The sequence below is a fragment of the Argopecten irradians genome, chromosome 2 (assembly GCF_041381155.1).
Source record: "Argopecten irradians isolate NY chromosome 2, Ai_NY, whole genome shotgun sequence".
NCBI lineage: Eukaryota > Metazoa > Mollusca > Bivalvia > Pectinida > Pectinidae > Argopecten > Argopecten irradians.
In genome coordinates, this window is record NC_091135.1 from 64371503 (window position 1) to 64395399 (window position 23897).

The following is a 23897-nucleotide window of genomic DNA, read 5'->3' on the forward strand; positions in this document are numbered from 1 at the left end:
TACATGTATGTAACAGGGTGCAGGATTTACAATAAATTTAATACCTGTCTCTGCTACATGTAATTTAATTATGTGTTAATATGATGGGCCAAAAGTACATTGTACATGGCATACAGGTACACATACCTTGTAGCATTAAACTATATGACATGGTTTATGACATTGAAGTATTAATACATCACACATAGATCAAATAGTAACTATAGTAACACTAAACATTTTATTGACATTTCTACTTCTAAAACAAAAAGTACACAAGTAACTTTATATATAGCCCAGACTAGTGTGTAAGTGATTTACCAGCAGTACCTCCAGGCTATTGTTACGTACCAGAGACGAGCCATTTTTTCTTGAGCCAGGGATGACTTTCCAGATCGTAGATACATGTTGTTACACCCTCCAGCGTTCCAAACTCACTGCCGATCCCGAGGGACAGGAGCATGAGGAAGAAAATGATGGACCAGAACGGAGCAGACGGTCCAAATTCATTAATGGCCTGGGTAAATACAATAAACGCCAAACCTGTTCCTTCTGCTGCCTGAAATACCAGAGTGAATACTTCTAACATCCAGGAAATCAATATATTTGTGCTGCAAAGAGGTGGAGGACTAATAAAATTCCCCCCCCCCCTTTGGGGATGAGACAGGGGAATCTCAGCCGGAGGGATGAGATTCTTAAGCCACTTGTTTGACAGGTTAAGAATCTTGCCCTAAAAGGTTGACATCTACCCTGTCTCATACCTAAAGAAAAACTGTTTATTTATCTCTTACTATATTTCACTAAATGGTATTATTAATACAGTGGACCCTCTATATACCGGACACCTTCGTTCTGGATTTGCGAATTCCGTGCTCTTAGTCAATTAAATTGTCACGTACGAGTTACTCCCCTTGACCTTGTAATCAATGACAGGCTTTTATGTAATATACGTGTATTATAATTAATACTTTGTTTGTTTTGTTTTATAGGTATTTATATATCATTAGGTAAGAATGATAAATAAACGTACGTCTTTTTCAAAATACGAAACCTAAAGCCATAGTTAATTGTATACTATGTATGCATATAGCTACGTATCCCATACAGCATACAGGGAGTGGGACGACTGGTTCGCCCGTTGTCAGTATAATGTGACCGGGTGGGGTGTGTTGCTTGGTGTCTTCGGCGGCATGCTTCAGTGATATAGCACTATAAAAAGGGCAACAGTTCCACTATACAAGAAGACACAACACGAACATACCGCAGTCTCCCAGTACACTCACCTCGCACAACATGCACGCAACACACCGCATACATAGGAGGCCGTCCTTACATGACCATAGCTGTTAATAGGACGTTAATAAATCAAACAAACAAACAAACAAACGTATCCCACTCTTGATCTGACATACGGCAAATTGCCTAACCAAGAATCAATATTATCTACGTTCTTGGCATAAAAAAAAACTATGATAGAAAATAGTTGTGAACATTTTAGGAACTTACATAATTGTTATTTTGTATAATGTGTGTTTTTAATGACATTTTCTACAAGTCTTTGCTTTCTGACTTACAGACGTGTGTAACTAGTCTGCTAAACCTGCCTATATTATTAGGCTTTTTTTTTTTTTTTTTTTCCGTATATATAGTCAGCTCCCTGTACCTCTTAAATAATACCTTAACCTATAGTAGGTATCTGTATTCAGGGTAGGACTATAATGATACCTTTACCTATAGTAGGTATCTGTATTCAGGTTAGGACTATAATGATACCTTAACCTATAGTAGGTATCTGTATTCAGGGTAGGACTATAATGATACCTTAACCTATAGTAGGTATCTGTATTCAGGTTAGGACTATAATGATACCTTTACCTATAGTAGGTATCTGTATTCAGGGTAGGACTATAATGATACCTTAACCTATAGTAGAGTATCTGTATTCAGGTTAGGACTATAATGATACCTTTACCTATATAGTAGGTATCTGTATTCAGGGTAGGACTATACCTAAGTAGGTATCTGTATTCAGGTAGACTATAATGATACCTTTACCTATAGTAGGTATCTGTATTCAGGGTAGGACTATAATGATACCTTAACCTATAGTAGGTATCTGTATTCAGGGTAGGACTATAATGATACCTTTACCTATAGTAGGTATCTGTATTCAGGGTAGGACTATAATGATATTTACCTTAGTAGGTATCTGTATTCAGGGTAGGACTATAATGATACCTTAACCTATAGTAGGTATCTGTATTCAGGGTAGGACTATAATGATACCTTTACCTATAGTAGGTATCTGTATTCAGGGTAGGACTATAATGATACATTTACCTATAGTAGGTATCTGTATTCAGGGTAGGACTATAATGGTACCTTTACCTACAGTAGGTATCTGTATTCAGGGTAGGACTATAATGATACATTTACCTATAGTAGGTATCTGTATTCAGGGTAGGACTATAATGATACCTTTACCTATAGTAGGTATCTGTATTCAGGGTAGGACTATAATGATACCTTTACCTATAGTAGGTATCTGTATTCAGGGTAGGACTATAATGATACCTTTACCTATAGTAGGTATCTGTATTCAGGGTAGGACTATAATGATACCTTTACCTATAGTAGGTATCTGTATTCAGGGTAGGACTATAATAGGTATCTGTATTCGTATTCAGGGTAGGACTATAATGGTACCTTTACCTACAGTAGGTATCTGTATTCAGGGTAGGACTATAATGGTACCTTTACCTATCAGCCAGCATATCCTGGCAGTTAACAATTCATATTGAAATTCAGAGGAGTGTAACATTTCTATAAACAACAAAGTAAAATTGTAAGGTGGAGCAGAGAGTCAATAAAATCAGGGTTACTAATGGTATTGGAGTACCGTGGTATGACGCAATTGATGTCATCTGATCATACAAGATGTTGTGCAAGTCAGTATTTATAAAAGTCAGGTTCGAGTAAACTTCGCTTGTCAACGGTATTGAGTATGATACTCTCCTTGAAAGGGTTTCGAGTAACATACTAAATATGAATATCTGCAAACTTTAAGTTTGAAATGTATTTTTATCTATGAAATATCCCCCTCAACTCATGTAGAAGTTCCTAAGTTTAATATTTAATTAGTATAACTGGACTTGAATATCATTCCTTAGTCATTAATGACATGGCTAGCATTGATATCACAAAACATGAATTGTTTACAGTTATAAATAGGCACGTAATTACCATAATTAACACATCTATAAAGTTACCTTATTAAAACTTCATGGTTTTTACCCGAGATTCCACTAATTGCAAGATCATGAATTTTAACTTCAATTGTTAATTCTCACTGTCATTGACTAGGTATTTCCGTGTGTATATAACTAACTATAAATAGGTTCTGCATACCGATCTAATATAGAGAAAGGATTCTGCATGTCGTGACACAGATGACTATTGTCTGAGATGATGTAGGAGGCATGAATGAAACTGTAACTCTCAACACAGACAGATTACAAATTGATCTGTCAAACAAAACCATGAAACAGAGAACTGTCGTAAATATGACGAAAGAATGACATGCCGATGTCTAAATATAGTTGAGTTTGGAACAGATAGTGAAGACGAGATATAAATAACCAGAGCGTAAAGTAAGATGATGCAACACCATAGTCTGTATGGCAGATATACATACTGACATTATTCTGTCACCCCCTTATATCCTCCACACTCCTAGAGAGGTTACCAAGGTGATCCCACATCTTACCACTAGCACTGTCCCTCTTAGTTCAAATCGCACATGTGACAGCTGCCAGGTTCTGTTCTGACCATAGGTCTCACTATAGTATTCCCTGTTGTCTTTAGAAGGGATTCATTTTTTATAAATAGATGTAGAGATTTGAAGTACTCACTTTATCTAAATCATCATGGAAGTTACAATATCGGAAATGGGCCAGTGAGGAATTCATTAGAGTCTCATTGTTTTCAAACGTAGTTTTATACACTTCCATAGTCAATGTTGTTGTATTCCATTCTGGGTATATTTCTATTAATTTCTCCATATTCCTGAAACGGAGAATAGAATAGATTTGTTACTATGGTAGGCTAGTTTTATCAATGATGTTTAACTATACAATTAACTTTGTATACTCTAATCTTTCACTCACACATCTTAATTTGATCTTGATAGCAATTTTATATTTTCTAGAGATTCCTGAATATCAATAAGCACACTTCAACTTCATATGAGTGGTCTCCCTTATCACCATGCAAAAATAATCTAATCGCATGACGCAACATTTTAATTATGAACTAACTCACTTATTACACAAATAATTTCACAAAGTTTCTCCACTTGTGCAAATTTTTTGAAAGAACTCTCCATAGTAACTACAGATTTAATTTTAAGAACAAAAATATTTACTCGCCTTAAATTCACAATGGCAGATACAAAGACTGATATGCTATGTCAAGATATCTTCAGTTGGAAATCAAGAACTGCAGGAACAAGTACAAATATAACATCCTTCTTCATTAGAAGACCTTTAAAGTATTTCAAACTGATCTATTTAATACCAACCTTTCCACACAGTTTTCATACATAGTCGTAGCCTTGAAGCCAAGTACAGAAAAGATAACAGTGGAAGCCAAGATGGCGGTGAACCAGTTGGTAAGGGAAACAATAATGGCATCTCGTTCACAGTTGTTGTTCCGGGGGTTGTAGCTGGAGAATGCAATCAGTCCACCAAAGCCAAGTCCAAAAGAGTAGAAAATCTGAGTGGCTGCATCTAGCCAAACCTGAGGATCTGCTAGTCGGTCCATCTACAGATAGAAATAAAGAATACTGTACAAATGTTCATAAGGATCTGCTAGACTGTCCATCTACAGATAGAAATAAAGGATACTGTACAAATGTTCATAAGGATCTGCTAGACTGTCCATCTACAGATAGAAATAAAAGATACTGTACAAATGTTCATAAGGATCTGCTAGCCAGTTCATCTACAGATAGAAATACAGGATACTGTACAAATGTTCATAAGAATCTGCTAGTCGGTCCATCTACAGATAGAAATAAAGGATACTGTACAAATGTTCATAAGGATCTGCTAGACGGTCCATCTACAGATAGAAATAAAGGATACTGTACAAATGTTCATAAGGATCTCCTAGACTGTCCATCTACAGATAGAAATAAAGGATACTGTACAAATGTTCAAAAGGATCTGCTAGACTGTCCATCTACAGATAGAAATAAAGGATACTGTACAAATGTTCATAAGGATCCGCTAGACTGTCCATCTACAGATAGAAATACAGGATACTGTACAAATGTTCATAAGGATCTGCTAGCCAGTCCATCTACAGATAGAAATACAGGATACTGTTCAAATGTTCATAAGGATCTGCTAGCCAGTCCATCTACAGATAGAAATACAGGATACTGTACAAATGTTCATAAGGATCTGCTAGACGGTCCATCTACAGATAGAAATACAGGATACTATTCAAATGTTCATAAGGATCCACTAGACGGTCCAAGATGGGTTCCATTTACAGGTTATTTAGGATATTTACTGTAGTGTACATTACAGCTCCATTTACAGGTTATTTAGGATATTTACTGTTGCGTACATTACAGCTCCATTTACAGGTTATTTAGGATATTTACTGTACTGTACATTACAGCTCCATTTACAGGTTATTTAGGATATTAACTGTTGCGTACATTACAGCTCCATTTACAGGATATTTAGGATACTAACTGTTGCGTACATTATTGCTCCATTTACAGGTTATTTAGGATATTTACTGTTGCGTACATTACAGCTCCATTTACAGGTTATTTAGGATATTTACTGTAGTGTACATTACAGCTCCATTTACAGGATATTTAGGATACTAACTGTTGCGTACATTATTGCTCCATTTACAGGTTATTTAGGATATTTACTGTTGCGTACATTACAGCTCCATTTACAGGTTATTTAGGATATTTACTGTTGCGTACATTATTGCTCCATTTACAGGTTATTTAGGATATTTACTGTAGTGTACATTACAGCTCCATTTACAGGTTATTTAGGATATATACTGTTGCGTACATTACAGCTCCATTTACAGGTTATTTAGGATATTTACTGTTGCGTACATTACAGCTCCATTTACAGGATATTTAGGATATTTACTGTAGTGTACATTACAGCTCCATTTACAGGATATTTAGGATATTTACTGTAGTGTACATTACAGCTCCATTTACAGGTTATTTAGGATATTTACTGTTGCGTACATTACAACTCCATTTACAGGTTATTTAGGATATTTACTGTAGTGTACATTACAGCTCCATTTACAGGTTATTCAGGATATATACTGTTGCGTACATTACAACTCCATTTACAGGTTATTTAGGATATTTACTGTAGTGTACATTACAGCTCCATTTACAGGTTATTTAGGATATTTACTGTTGCGTACATTACAGCTCCATTTACAGGATATTTAGGATATTTACTGTTGCGTACATTATTGCTCCATTTACAGGTTATTTAGGATATTTACTGTTGCGTACATTACAGCTCCATTTACAGGTTATTTAGGATATTTACTGTAGTGTACATTACAGCTCCATTTACAGGATATTTAGGATATTTACTGTAGTGTACATTACAGCTCCATTTACAGGTTATTTAGGATATTTACTGTAGTGTACATTACAGCTCCATTTACAGGTTATTTAGGATATTTACTGTAGTGTACATTACAGCTCCATTTACAGGTTATTTAGGATATTTACTGTAGTGTACATTACAGCTCCATTTACAGGTTATTTAGGATATTTACTGTTGCGTTCATTACAGCTCCATTTATAGGATATTTAGGTTATTTACTGTAGTGTACAATACAGCTCCATTTACAGGTTATTTAGGATATTTACTGTAGTGTACATTACAGCTCCATTTACAGGTTATTTAGGATATTTACTGTAGTGTACATTACAGCTCCATTTACAGGTTATTTAGATATTTACTGTAGTGTACATTACAGCTCCATTTACAGGTTATTTAGGATATTTACTGTAGTGTACATTACAGCTCCATTTACAGGTTATTTAGGATATTTACTGTAGTGTACATTACAGCTCCATTTACAGGTTATTTAGAATATTTACTGTAGTGTACATTACAGCTCCATTTACAGGTTATTTAGGAATATTTACTGTAGTGTACAATTACAGCTCCATTTACAGGTTATTTAGGATATTTACTGTAGTGTACGCTCCATTTACAGGTTATTTGATATTTACTGTAGTGTACATTAGCTCCATTTACAGGTTATTTAGGATATTTACTGTAGTGTACATTACAGCTCCATTTACAGGTTATTTAGGATATTTACGTAGTTTACAGCTCCATTTACAGGTTATTTAGGATATGTACATGTACAGCTCCATTTACAGGTTATTTAGGATATTTACTGTTGTGTACATTACAGCTCCATTTACAGGTTATTTAGGATATTTACTGTAGTGTACATTACAGCTCCATTTACAGGTTATTTAGGATATTTACTGTAGTGTACATTACAGCTCCATTTACAGGTTATTTAGGATATTTACTGTAGTGTACATTACAGCTCCATTTACAGGTTATTTAGAATATTTACTGTAGTGTACATTACAGCTCCATTTACAGGTTATTTAGGATATTTACTGTAGTGTACATTACAGCTCCATTTACAGGTTATTTAGGATATTTACTGTAGTGTACATTACAGCTCCATTTACAGGTTATTTAGAATATTTACTGTAGTGTACATTACAGCTCCATTAACAGGTTATTTAGAATATTTACTGTAGTGTACATTACAGCTCCATTTACAGGTTATTTAGGATATTTACTGTAGTGTACATTACAGCTCCATTTACAGGTTATTTAGAATATTTACTGTAGTGTACATTACAGCTCCATTTACAGGTTATTTAGGATATTTACTGTAGTGTACATTACAGCTCCATTTACAGGTTATTTAGGATATTTACTGTAGTGTACATTACAGCTCCATTTACAGGTTATTTAGGATATTTACTGTAGTGTACATTACAGCTCCATTTACAGGTTATTTAGGATATATACTGGTGTAGTTTACATTACAGCTCCATTTACATACAGCTCCATTTACAGGTTATTTTGGATATTTACTGTAGTGTACATCACAGCTCCATTTACAGGTTATTTAGGATATTAACTGTAGTGTACACAGCTCCATTTACAGGATATTTAGGATATTTACTGTAGCATTCATGAGAGGTCCATTTACAGGTTATTTAGGATATTTACTGTAGTGTACATTACAGCTCCATTTACAGGTTATTTAGGATATTTACTGTAGTGTACATTACAGCTCCATTTACAGGTTATTCAGGACATTTACTGTAGTGTACATTACAGCTCCATTTACATGTTATTTAGGATATATACTGTAGTGTACATTACAGCTCCATTTACAGGTTATTTAGGATATTTACTGTAGTGTACATTACAGCTCCATTTACAGGTTATTTAGGATATATACTGTAGTGTACATTATAGCTCCATTTACAGGTTATTTAGGATATTTACTGCAGTGTAAATTACAGCTCCATTTACAGGTTATTTAGGGTATTTACTGTTGTGTAGATTACAGCTCCATTAACAGGTTATTTAGGATATTTACTGTAGTGTACATTACAGCTCCATTTACAGGTTATTTAGGATATTTACTGTAGTGTACATTACAGCTCCATTTACAGGTTATTTAGGATATTTACTGTAGTGTACATTACAGCTCCATTTACAGGTTATTTAGGATATTTACTGTAGTGTACATTACAGCTCCATTAACAGGTTATTTAGAATATGTACATCCAGTTGTTGGATGTACAAAGTCACATACACTTAGTACTGGTGTTCTCCTCAGATACCCATATAGTAGACACTGTGGTCTGTTTAAACAGACAAATGTAAACTGAGAAGAAAGTAAATATAGGTAGAGGATTCAGAATACATAAAACATACAAAGGTTGTGTGGCATTATGAACTACAGCAAGGTAGTGTTGGGGGTACATGTCAACCTGGAGATTGAATTTATACTATAGCAGGGGCAACTGCTCCCCCCCCCCCCCCCCCCCCCGTTCCCCAGGAGGGGGGGGGGGGGGGGGGCAAACATGTTTTGCCCCCCCCCCCCCCCCATTTTCGGCAACTGAAATTTTCTAAAAATGCTTATTTCAAAGAAAAAAGGTCCTCCTACTCCATTTTAGAAAATTTTCCGCTGCGCGGCGCATTTCCTAAAACGTTCAAGCATATAATGTCAAACCTCAAATAGTAAAAATTCAATACACATGAACTAGACTAAAAATGTCCATCTAGGGATTCTATGTACTATTTAAAAAATGTCTCTTAAAAGATCAATTTGTTTATATGTCTTAGCGAGACAATTAATTCATTTTTTTATGTTACACAACAATGTGCCGATGGTGTGAAGCCGGTATATTCAGATCGAGTAGGGTTGCATAATTTTTTTTTGACGACACAATTATCATTTCTAATTGCAGGTAGCTTTAAATCGAAAAATTACCATGTTAAGAACGCTTTATATTCATTAAAATACATCCTAAAACTCATCTCAGCCATTCTAAATTGTAATTTTTTCCCCGGGGACACCACCTTTCGCGCTTTCGGGCGCTCGCAAATTCATCAAAACTCATTTAAGCTATTATAAATTGTAATATTTTGCCCTGGGGAAAGCCCCGGACCCCCCAAACACCCAAATATCGCGCTCGCAAAATCATCAAAATACATTGTAAAACTCATCTCAGCCATTCTAAATTACAATATTTTTCCCAGGGGTTACCCTCAGACCCCTACAATACCAAAATCTTGCGCCTTCGACGCTCACACGCTAATTTGGCCAATTTGCGTATTCTTTAATTTCCTTTCAGCGACCCACTGTCTATATATGTGTACAATGATTAAATTTAATGATATATGAAAAATGTACATAAAGCATATATGGTTGGGAGTTGAATTATCTCCTCCTGAAGGTGTTACAAAATATTGAGGACCTTTGCCCCCCCATTACGTTTCATCTTCCTACACCACTGCTATAGTGCGTCCTGTCTGATGACAACTTACTCTTTGGCTCAGTTGGTAGAGCTACAGTTTTTTTTTTTTTTTTTTTCACCAGAGACCTGGGTTCTGGTCGGGCCCTCGATGGAATGTGTATTTTTCTTGTTCTTCTAAATTTCTATTACTTAATTTTCCCCAGGTGAATTTTCATTAATGATCTTTTAGTGTCAGTTACCCTTCCCTATAATAACCTCCCTTTAACTAGAATCACATTCCTATTCCTAGAACTACCTCCCCTTCCCAAGAATTACTGTCCACCCTTCCCTATAATAACTTCCCTTTCACTAGAATTACTTCCCTATTCCTAGAACTACCTCCCCTTCCCAAGAATTACAGTCCATCCTTCCCTAGATTTACCTCCCCTACACAAGAACTACATCTCCTTCCCTAGAATTACTCCTCTTTCCTAGATCTACCTCTCCTTCCCTAGAATTACCTCCTTTCTTATAATTATGTCCCCTTCCCTAGAATTACTTCCCCTTCTCTAGTGATCTTACCATGTTAGTTATCTAACCATAGTAACCCTGTACTTATCATTTAGTAATATGTATTCCCAGTTACCTTCCATTTTATGGACAATGTATTACACAAGTTACTTCCCCTTTCTAAAAAGAAATAACTGAAAAGGATTTACCTGGTACATGTACCTCAAATTCTGAATCTATTCAAACCATAAGCAGCAAAATCATACATAAGTTGATACAGTAATACACAGCTTCCAAATTAAATTAGAGATAAATTGATGACAACAACTAATTGTCCAAATGGATATCAAGTATTTGACCCAACCACACGGACATACAATACTTTTATGATACATCTAATTTTAATGATTTATCATCAAAATCCTCTTAAACAAAGAAGCTTCTCAAATGACTTTTTTATGAACCCTCATGAAAACTGTGTATGTTATCGTTGGTACTATCTTTTCCATTCATGAATTTTCATTCAGCAGCCATTAACATACCAGCACTAGAGATGATAGATCAGGTGCTTAAAACTGAGGATTGTGTTGGAGGGGGAACGAAACAAATGATCACCCTTACATGGCACAGATCTCTTTAGCTAAGCTGAGCATACTGGGAGTGACAAAACCTTTCCGTATAAGTATACTGTAATAGTACCATAATAGGATGACTTTTGTAGTACAATGTTTTATGTATACTTGTATGACAAATTGTGAGATAATGACAAAATAATCAAATACATGTATCTGTGCTGGGGTCAGGTAAACAATACATGTGTCTGTACTGGGGTCAGGTAAACAATACATGTATCTGTGCTGGGGTCGGTGTAAACAGTACATGTATCTGTACTGGGGTCGGTGTAAACAATACATGTGTCTGTACTGGGGTCGGTGTAAACAATACATGTATCTGTACTGGGGTTGGTGTAAACAGTACATGTATCTGTACTGGGGTCGGTGTAAACAGTACATGTATCTGTACTGGGGTCGGTGTAAACAATACATGTATCTGTGCTGGGGTCAGGTAAACAATACATGTGTCTGTACTGGGGTCAGGTAAACAATACATGTATCTGTGCTGGGGTCGGTGTAAACAGTACATGTATCTGTACTGGGGTCAGGTAAACAATACATGTGTCTGTACTGGGGTCAGGTAAACAATACATGTATCTGTGCTGGGGTCGGTGTAAACAGTACATGTATCTGTACTGGGGTCGGTGTAAACAATACATGTGTCTGTACTGGGGTCGGTGTAAACAATACATGTATCTGTGCTGGGGTCAGGTAAACAATACATGTATCTGTGCTGGGGTCGGTGTAAACAGTACATGTATCTGTACTGGGGTCGGTGTAAACAATACATGTGTCTGTACTGGGGTTGGTGTAAACAGTACATGTATCTGTACTGGGGTCGGTGTAAACAATACATGTATCTGTACTGGGGTTGGTGAAACAATACATTATCTGTACTGGGGTCGGTGTAAACAATACATTATCTGTACTGGGGTCGGTGTAAACAATACATTATCTGTACTGGGGTCAGGTAAACAATACATGTATCTGTGCTGGGGTCGGTGTAAACAGTACATGTATCTGTACTGGGGTCGGTGTAAACAGTACATGTATCTGTGCTGGGGTCGGTGTAAACAATACATGTATCTGTACTGGGGTCGGTGTAAACAATACATGTGTCTGTACTGGGGTTGGTGTAAACAGTACATGTATCTGTACTGGGGTCGGTGTAAACAATACATGTATCTGTACTGGGGTCGGTGTAAACAATACATGTATCTGTACTGGGGTCGGTGTAAACAATACATGTATCTGTACTGGGGTCGGTGTAAACAGTACATGTATCTGTACTGGGGTCGGTGTAAACAATACATTATCTGTACTGGGGTCGGTGTAAACAATACATTATCTGTACTGGGGTCAGTGTAAACAATACATGTATCTGTACTGGGGTCGGTGTAAACAATACATGTATCTGTACTGGGGTCGGTGTAAACAATACATGTATCTGTACTGGGGTCGGTGTAATGTTAACCTTTATAGGTATTTTGTCTTTGTTTCCCTCTAGGTTTAATCCACATCAAATTTATACTGTGTTTGATGGTTATAAGGCTGACATACCTCTCATCAAGTGAACAGAAAGTCCATTGATAGACAGATGTTGGTGGTGATAGATTAACCATTGATCGATGGACATGTCCTTATAACATTGTGTGTTGACATGCGACAGATGGAGGTATATAACCCTCTAATACCCTACAACGAGATGTTGTCTGTGGATTATGTAAATTGTTTACTTCTTAACCTACTTATAACACACATTTAGTGGAATATTTTGTGTTTACAAGGTCACTGTACTTTTGTGGGTTTTTTCCACAGAAATTCTTAGAAACTTTAAGGTTATCACATTTAAACATACTGATAATATAGAAAACAAAATAATGTCATCCAACTACTTCCAGCAACAAGGAACGTCCTAAGTCTAGTTGTATGCTGTGCTTTGTTTTGTTTCATGCTTTGTTTACTGCCATGTCACTGTAGAGAAAAGCCAGAGTTTCCCAAGAAAAACTACATTGAATACCTGGCAACAGCTCAACCAACAATGGTCTCAAACACAAAATATAAAGGCTATAACGTAAATTGTCAGACACCTCAACCACTACCCCTCCCCTAGTGGTTAGATGTTCTACCATAAATACTTGTGAGCAGTTATCATATCATTGTAACGGAAAACGTGTCAAACATAGCAACTACAGTACACTGAGGTCTCGGAATTCTAGACAAATGCTATCCCAAGTCCAAACAGAGCTGTGGCCACCAATAGTTGGCCTGGTCTTCCTTCCTTTAGACCCCTACGTATCACACTAGAGGTTGAACATGTCTGACATTATAGTGTAAGAGTAAGGACCCATTTGGTCACCAGCAGCTGACCAGTAAATGGCCGAGACTTTAACTGAGAACTAAGGAACAGCAGTATAATGGAGTTTACACAAGGCTTTTTCTGACCAGGTGGTGCTAATTAGTCATGTCAGATCTGATGAAGAATAATTCATGTCTGCTGCTAGTGAGCTCAGCAATCAGAACAATTTGCCTCCCTAGTCACTGATTAGTGTTATCCATGCAGCTAAGTTTAATACATCCAGAGTTCTCCATGAAGCATTTTGAAAACTAATCCTTCAAACCCATTTTGATGTCTATATTGCACATAACAGTATATTAGGACTTGAATACTAACTCTCACACTTTACACTCCTAAAGAGCTATGTTGATCTGGGAGCTAGCCACCAGCTACTACAGGAGAAACGATCATGGAGCTAGCCTTCAGCTGCTACAGAAGAAACAAAATGAGACTTTGTATCTATTAGGAGCGGCTGCATGCACAAGCCTTCAGCTACTACAGGAGAAACAAAATGAGACTTTGTATCTATTAAGAGGGGTTGCATGCAAAAGCCATGAGATTAAGGCATTCTGACATATTACCAATAGCCATCCACCTCTTGGTTGCAAGTTGGAAACTCATATGACGCATTTGCCAGGTACTGATCAGGACTTCATATGTGGTTTTTCTTCTGGTGCTCTGGGTTTCCCCATCTCCCAAACATGCATGGTATATCTTTACTAAATAACACAGACTGATAATAGGATGTAACATAAACCAAAAACCTATACTTATTAAGTAATGTATAAGTATTAGAAAGGAAATTGGTCAAGTCTGTATGTTATAGAATCAGGAAAGTTGGTAAGTATGATATAAAAGCTAGCAGGTTGATAATTTGGTAAAAGGTTGATAAAACAATGGTATAAGCTAAGCAGTTCAGTTAAAACTGTTAATGAAACAACAGTACATGTATTCTCTTTACTGAAAACAGACAAATGGTTAATAAAACAATGGTTTTCTCTTAGCAGGTCAATAATTGGCAACATGCTGATAAAACATTCCATGATCACCTCCAAACACAGGATATTGACTTATATACACTAGAATAACACAAGGAGCACCAGTCTGGGGCTTAGAATATACAAGCTGATGCAACCAGGGGCAGATGGTACTGCGCAGCGGTGAGTTTATAATCAGTGCAGGGGCTCCATGCTATCTACAGTCTCTCCACCCATCAATTACACAAACACCTCCACATAATGTACATTAATATCCCCTAATTACCTGCATGTCACTCATTATCACCTTCTAAATCAATATTGGATTACATCATTATTTAAATACATGAACCTCAAAATACAGAATCCCCGAAACAAACTTACCTCATCACGTTTTACCTCACCCCAATTTACATCAACTATGCAATAACATTGTCCCTCCCCCTTCCTCCCATACAACACTATAAGAGTGGAAGACATCATTATACAATGATGATCATATCTATAATAATTTTTACCTGCACAATTATACTGGGTTTTACATACCAACTCAATGACACATAAAATATCTGGCCATGAAATCTGCGACCAAGTTTCCTAAAATACTGTTTCAATAAAATTACTTCTAGGAATATATCTAGATAATTGAACAAAACCACCTATATCAGTAGACATCAATGATTACTATGTCCAGTGAGAATTGAATGTTGAAGACAGGGTTGAAAATGACCAAATGCCAGCCAATAAGTAGCTACATCTCATGCTTACACACTCTCATTCCATGTCCGAGCAAACGTATGTGGTACTTCTGGAGTGGTTTGATTGACGGCTGGCAATCCAGCAGTCAGAACTACACTACCTTATCATTAGAAAACTCCAAATGTGAAATTGTTCATTGCTCCAAATGTGAAATTGTTCATTGCTCCAAATGTGAAATTGTTCATTGCTCCAAATTTTATTCTAACACAATAAATGGGTGTTATCAAACTCTCAGACCATCAATTAATGAGGAAAAAAATGTATGTCTGTTTTGGGTTACAATTGGCAAAAAAAATAGGTTCGGTATGTCAGGATGATTTTTTTTTTTTTTTTAGTGTCTTTCACTCTAAAATAATGGCCGGAACCGGAGTCTGAGATCAAAATCCAGACTTTTAATTATTTTTTTTGTAGAAAAGTGGAGAAAAAAAATTAGGGTCAGGGGTAAAAAAATAGGGTCGTTCGGGTAACCCTTAACAGACATATTATTTTTTGGGCCTGATCATAACTGCTGGTTAACAATTTGTTGTAGCACTCTGTAAGCATTTGTGGCCATAGACACTTGGTGTCACACCACTATTTGTCAACAGTATCAAAGTCAGGTCATACTAACTGCTACAATACACATTTTCAACTTTTCACACAGATTTTTTTTTTTTAATTGTTTACTTCAGTATTTATGTATCTCTTCTTTGCTTAAGAAACAAGACTTTAAATTCAAAAGGCTAGTCGAGTTGCCAAACAAATTCATTGACTGTTAAAAACCTACATATATACTAACCCCTATATGTGTTTACACCACCATACCTATAATCTAATAACTTTTATTGTAACAGTGCCCCTGTCAACAGACACCTCAGGTTACATACTAGGAATGTCTGCTAGGGTCAGTATCAAGTATTTCATCATAATTCTCACCAGGTGCCAGATCAGACAATCTCTGGGCCAATACTCAATGAATGGAAGACAAAGGTATTTTGGTTTTGGAATGGATTCTCCAAAGGCGTCACCATTAATCTTGTCAATAAAATAGAATTGATCTATAGAGTATATTTGTATGACATTGTAACTATTTATAAGTTATAATGGATTGGTGACCATGGGTCGATGTGTATGTAGCTTTTAAGTATTGTAGTAAACCGATTTTGCTGTTGATAGAAAAAAGGTTCCAGAAATGGAAAACTATTCTCATGAGACTCACATGTCTTTAATGTACTAGAGCAGATAAGGGCTGAATTGGCTGAGAGGTTAATAAGGTGTCTTAACAGTATACTTTGGTCACAAAGTCTATATACATGTAGGTGGAGGTTTTCTATAAGAACTCTGATTTTCTGTCCCCTTCCCCATTCTCCCACACATATAACCATAGCTGTTACATGTAACAGAGTATATCGCCATTCTCCCACACAAATAACCATAGCTGTTACATGTAGCCATTCTCCCACACAAATAACCATAGCTGTTACATGTCGCCATTCTCCCACACAAATAACCATAGCTGTTACATGTCGCCATTCTCCCACACAAATAACCATAGCTGTTACATGTAGCCATTCTCCCACACAAATAACCATAGCTGTTACATGTCGCCATTCTCCCACACAAATAACCATAGCTGTTACATGTCGCCATTCTCCCACACAAATAACCATAGCTGTTACATGTCGCCATTCTCCCACACAAATAACCATAGCTGTTACATGTCGCCATTCTCCCACACAAATAACCATAGCTGTTACATGTCGCCATTCTCCCACACAAATAACCATAGCCATGTCGCCATTCTCCACACAAATAACCATAGCTGTTACATGTCGCCATTCTCCCACACAAATAACCATAGCTGTTACATGTCGCCATTCTCCCACACAAATAACCATAGCTGTTACATGTCGCCATTCTCCCACACAAATAACCATAGCTGTTACATGTCGCCATTCTCCCACACAAATAACCATAGCTGTTACATGTCGCCATTCTCCCACACAAATAACCATAGCTGTTACATGTCGCCATTCTCCCACACAAATAACCATAGCTGTTACATGTCGCCATTCTCCCACACATATAACCATAGCTGTTACATGTCGCCATTCTCCCACACATATAACCATAGCTGTTACATGTCGCCATTCTCCCACACAAATAACCATAGCTGTTACATGTCGCCATTCTCCCACACATATAACCATAGCTGTTACATGTCGCCATTCTCCCACACAAATAACCATAGCTGTTACATGTCGCCATTCTCCCACACAAATAACCATAGCTGTTACATGCAACAGAGTATAAAACAAGAGTTAAGCAAACAGGACCCACAAATATAAGTAAAGCAAACAGGACCCACAAATATAAGTAAAGCAAACAGGACCCACAAATATAAGTAAAGCAAACAGGACTCCGGGCACTTGTGGTTATCAACCAACCTAAAACTGCAGTACATGCCACTCCTTAAAATATTTACACCAAATCAAAGCTGTTTTAAGTTTTTCAAGTTATGTGATCCAGAAGTATTTATACATTGTCATAAAAAAGTAGTGTAACAGATTGCTTTCTGGTCGTTCATTTTAAAGCAAACACTCTGGTCCGGATAATTAGGGAGTTTGTTTTACTTCAAAAATCACAGAACCACAACTATGGGTCTGGGGGCCCTGCTGTCATTACTGAAAAAGAAAGATACAACATAGAAATTACTCTAAAATGTAAACTAAGTGAGGCCTTAGTTCACCTAATGAACTGGGCATATATACTGTAGTATTATATTGTTATTTTTATGATGGAAATGTTGACTTGTCCTAATTAACTGTCCGTCAGTTCTGACCATTGACTCCAGTCTCATCACTCAGGTCTCTTGGGAGCCTCCGTCCCTCTGACAGGTACGTCTGCTCCATGAATATTCCTCACATGATATTGTCTAGACTGCAGACAAGTCTGACAAACAAGTTTAAACATGTTAACACAAGTTGATGGAGCATTAAAAATGTTTCATAAAACACAGTTAATGGGATGATGTTTATATTCCACGTCAAAATACACCTACAGCCCCTTTATACACCAATAGAATCTTCCATGTTTACATTGTGTAAGATGAAAAATGTCCTTCCGTATGAATTATCACAGTCATATAGAGCATTGAAATAAAGCCTTGTTGGTCTATTTCACTTCAAACTCAGATAAATTTTTTTGTCTTTTTACAAGGAGCAATAACTAAGCCTGTTCGTTATACTATGGAGTATCAACTATCATTGTTCACTGTGACCTACTTTTACTATCAATCCTGTACCTCACTTTATCATCTCATCGATGACCGAGATTTTATAGTTATATTCAATCAAAGTTTATCATATATTTTACATTATCATTCCACCATGATGTATGCCAATTGTTTTTATACCAGGCTACAGTAGCCTAGTTTTGAGATGAGACTGTGTTTTTCATGTCACTACAGTGACCTAGATATGTGTTTTTCATGTCACAGTGACCTGCTTTCAGAAAGATACTCTCACACTTAGATTGTGCCCTTAATATTATAAAAAGAAATACTGACAAGGTACCAGTAACTCCTCTGACATTTTCCTTTTGTAGTTTCAGTAATCATGGCCAAGAAATAAAACCTAAAATCAGAGCTACTGGTATTTCCATTTTGACATGTAAACTAAGACACAATAAAAAGAAGTAACAACTGATGGGACAAAAAACAAGACTACTGTCACACTACCTGCTACCACTGGTGTGTAAAAAGATGTTGTCACCATACAAAGGTTATCTGATAAAAAGATGTTGTGACCACATATGTCATCAGGATAAAAAGATGTTGTGACCATACATAGGTTATCAGGATAAAAAGATGTTGTGACCATACAAAGGTTATCAGGGATAAAAAGATGTTGTGACCATACATAGGTTATCAGGATAAAAAGATGTTGTGACCATACATAGGTTATCAGGATAAAAAGATGTTGTGACCATACATAGGTTATCAGGATAAAAAGATGTTGTGACCATACATAGGTTATCAGGATAAAAAGATGTTGTGACCATACATAGGTTATCAGGATAAAAAGATGTTGTGACCATACATAGGTTATCAGGATAAAAAGATGTTGTGACCATACATAGGTTATCAGGATAAAAAGATGTTGTGACCATACAAGGATCAGTTAGTGTCATCAGGATAAAAAGATGTTGTGACCATACATAGGTTATCAGGATAAAAAAAGATGTTGTGACCATACATAGGTTATCAGGATAAAAAGATGTTGTGACCATACATAGGTTATCAGGATAAAAAGATGTTGTGACCATACATAGGTTATCAGGATAAAAAGATGTTGTGACCATACAAAGGTTATCAGGATAAAAAGATGTTGTGACCATACATAGGTTATCAGGATAAAAAGATGTTGTGACCATACATAGGTTATCAGGATAAAAAGATGTTGTGACCATACATAGGTTATCAGGATAAAAAGATGTTGTGACCATACAAGGTTATCAGGATAAAAAGATGTTGTGACCATACATAGGTTATCAGGATAAAAAGATGTTGTGACCATACATAGGTTATCAGGATAAAAAGATGTTGTGACCATACAAAGGTTATCAGGATAAAAAGATGTTGTGACCATACATAGGTTATCAGGATAAAAAGATGTTGTGACCATACAAAGGTTATCAGGATAAAAAGATGTTGTGACCATACATAGGTTATCAGGATAAAAAGATGTTGTGACCATACATAGGTTATCAGGATAAAAAGATGTTGTGACCATACATAGGTTATCAGGATAAAAAGATGTTGTGACCATACATAGGTTATCAGGATAAAAAGATGTTGTGACCATACATAGGTTATCAGGATAAAAAGATGTTGTGACCATACAAAGGTTATCAGGATAAAAAGATGTTGTGACCATACAAAGGTTATCAGGATAAAAAGATGTTGTGACCATACATAGGTTATCAGGATAAAAAGATGTTGTGACCATACATAGGTTATCAGGATAAAAAGATGTTGTGACCATACATAGGTTATCAGGATAAAAAGATGTTGTGACCATACATAGGTTATCAGGATAAAAAGATGTTGTGACCATACAAAGGTTATCAGGATAAAAACAAACTACTGTCACACTACCTGCTACCACTGGTGTGTAAAAAGATGTTGTGACCATACAAAGGTTATCAGGATAAAAAGATGTTGTGACCATACATAGGTTATCAGGATAAAAAGATGTTGTGACCATACATAGGTTATCAGGATAAAAAGATGTTGTGACCATACATAGGTTATCAGGATAAAAAGATGTTGTGACCATACATAGGTTATCAGGATAAAAAGATGTTGTGACCATACAAAGGTTATCAGGATAAAAAGATGTTGTGACCATACATAGGTTATCAGGATAAAAAGATGTTGTGACCATACATAGGTTATCAGGATAAAAAGATGTTGTGACCATACAAAGGTTATCAGGATAAAAAAAAAGATGTTGTGACCATACAAAGGTTATCAGGATAAAAAGATGTTGTGACCATACAAAGGTTATCAGGATAAAAAGATGTTGTGACCATACATAGGTTATCAGGATAAAAAGATGTTGTGACCATACATAGGTTATCAGGATAAAAAGATGTTGTGACCATACATAGGTTATCAGGATAAAAAGATGTTGTGACCATACATAGGTTATCAGGATAAAAAGATGTTGTGACCATACAAAGGTTATCAGGATAAAAACAAACTACTGTCACACTACCTGCTACCACTGGTGTGTAAAAAGATGTTGTGACCATACAAAGGTTATCAGGATAAAAAGATGTTGTGACCATACATAGGTTATCAGGATAAAAAGATGTTGTGACCATACATAGGTTATCAGGATAAAAAGATGTTGTGACCATACATAGGTTATCAGGATAAAAAGATGTTGTGACCATACAAAGGTTATCAGGATAAAAAGATGTTGTGACCATACAAAGGTTATCAGGATAAAAAGATGTTGTGACCATACAAAGGTTATCAGGATAAAAAGATGTTGTGACCATACATAGGTTATCAGGATAAAAAGATGTTGTGACCATACATAGGTTATCAGGATAAAAAGATGTTGTGACCATACATAGGTTATCAGGATAAAAAGATGTTGTGACCATACATAGGTTATCAGGATAAAAAGATGTTGTGACCATACATAGGTTATCAGGATAAAAAGATGTTGTGACCATACATAGGTTATCAGGATAAAAAGATGTTGTGACCATACAAAGGTTATCAGGATAAAAAGATGTTGTGACCATACATAGGTTATCAGGATAAAAAGATGTTGTGACCATACATAGGTTATCAGGATAAAAAGATGTTGTGACCATACATAGGTTATCAGGATAAAAAGATGTTGTGACCATACATAGGTTATCAGGATAAAAAGATGTTGTGACCATACATAGGTTATCAGGATAAAAAGATGTTGTGACCATACATAGGTTATCAGGATAAAAAGATGTTGTGACCATACATAGGTTATCAGGATAAAAAGATGTTGTGACCATACATAGGTTATCAGGATAAAAAGATGTTGTGACCATACATAGGTTATCAGGATAAAAAGATGTTGTGACCATACAAAGGTTATCAGGATAAAAAGATGTTGTGACCATACATAGGTTATCAGGATAAAAAGATGTTGTGACCATACATAGGTTATCAGGATAAAAAGATGTTGTGACCATACATAGGTTATCAGGATAAAAAGATGTTGTGACCATACATAGGTTATCAGGATAAAAAGATGTTGTGACCATACAAAGGTTATCAGGATAAAAAGATGTTGTGACCATACATAGGTTATCAGGATAAAAAGATGTTGTGACCATACATAGGTTATCAGGATAAAAAGATGTTGTGACCATACAAAGGTTATCAGGATAAAAAGATGTTGTGACCATACAAAGGTTATCAGGATAAAAAAAGATGTTGTGACCATACAAAGGTTATCAGGATAAAAAGATGTTGTGACCATACAAAGGTTATCAGGATAAAAAGATGTTGTGACCATACATAGGTTATCAGGATAAAAAGATGTTGTGACCAAAAGGTTATCAGGATAAAAAGATGTTGTGACCATACATAGGATAAAAAGATATTGTGACCATACATAGGTTATCAGGATAAAAAGATGTTGTGACCATACATAGGTTATCAGGATAAAAAGATGTTGTGACCATACATAGGTTATCAGTAGAAAAAGAATTTGTGACATACATAGGTTATCAGGATAAAAAGATGTTGTGACCATACATAGGTTATCAGGATAAAAAGATGTTGTGACCATACATAGGTTATCAGGATATAAAAAGATGTTGTGATCATACAAAGGTTATCAGGATAAAAAGATGTTGTGACCATACATAGGTTATCAGGATAAAAAGATGTTGTGACCATACATAGGTTATCAGGATAAAAAGATGTTGTGACCATACATAGGTTATCAGGATAAAAAGATGTTGTGATCATACATAGGTTATCAGGATAAAAAGATGTTGTGACCATACATAGGTTATCAGGATAAAAAGATGTTGTGACCATACATAGGTTATCAGGATAAAAAGATGTTGTGACATACAAAGGTTATCAGGATAAAAAGATGTTGTGACCATACATAGGTTATCAGGATAAAAAGATGTTGTGACCATACATAGGTTATCAGGATAAAAAGATGTTGTGACCATACAAAGGTTATCAGGATAAAAACAAACTACTGTCACACTACTGCTACCACTGGTGTGTAAAAAGATGTTGTGACCATACAAAGGTTATCAGGATAAAAAGATGTTGTGACCATACATAGGTTATCAGGATAAAAAGATGTTGTGACCATACATAGGTTATCAGGATAAAAAGATGTTGTGACCATACATAGGTTATCAGGATAAAAAGATGTTGTGACCATACATAGGTTATCAGGATAAAAAGATGTTGTGACCATACATAGGTTATCAGGATAAAAAGATGTTGTGACCATACAAAGGTTATCAGGATAAAAACAAACTACTGTCACACTACCTGCTACCACTGGTGTGTAAAAAGATGTTGTGACCATACAAAGGTTATCAGGATAAAAAGATGTTGTGACCATACATAGGTTATCAGGATAAAAAGATGTTGTGACCATACATAGGTTATCACCATACAAAGGTTATCAGGATAAAAAGATGTTGTGACCATACATAGGTTATCAGGATAAAAAGATGTTGTGACCATACAAAGGTTATCAGGATAAAAACAAACTACTGTCACACTACCTGCTACCACTGGTGTGTAAAAAGATGTTGTGACCATACAAAGGTTATCAGGATAAAAAGATGTTGTGACCATACATAGGTTATCAGGATAAAAAGATGTTGTGACCATACATAGGTTATCAGGATAAAAAGATGTTGTGACCATACATATGTTATCAGGATAAAAACAAACTACTGTCACATTGACTATACTAGACTACCTGCTACCACTGGTGTGTAAAAAGATGTTTGTGACCATACAAAGGTTTCAGGATAAAAAGATGTTGTGACCACCATACATAGATGTTGTGTTAGGTTATCAGGATAAAAAGAGATGTTGTGACCATACAAAG

General features: G+C 36.0%; 1 protein-coding gene across 1 annotated transcript in view; it reads right to left on the minus strand.

Moving 5' to 3' along the window:
• LOC138316216 (sodium- and chloride-dependent transporter XTRP3A-like) overlaps nucleotides 1-23897 on the minus strand; it is a 69752-nt gene that overhangs the window by 13507 nt on the left and 32348 nt on the right. The window contains exons 4-6 of the mRNA XM_069257803.1: nucleotides 4559-4800; nucleotides 3891-4044; nucleotides 331-538 (exon numbers count right to left, since the gene is read on the minus strand). Of these exons, the coding sequence (XP_069113904.1) occupies nucleotides 331-538; nucleotides 3891-4044; nucleotides 4559-4800 (604 nt within the window). The remainder of the gene's footprint in view (nucleotides 1-330; nucleotides 539-3890; nucleotides 4045-4558; nucleotides 4801-23897) is intronic.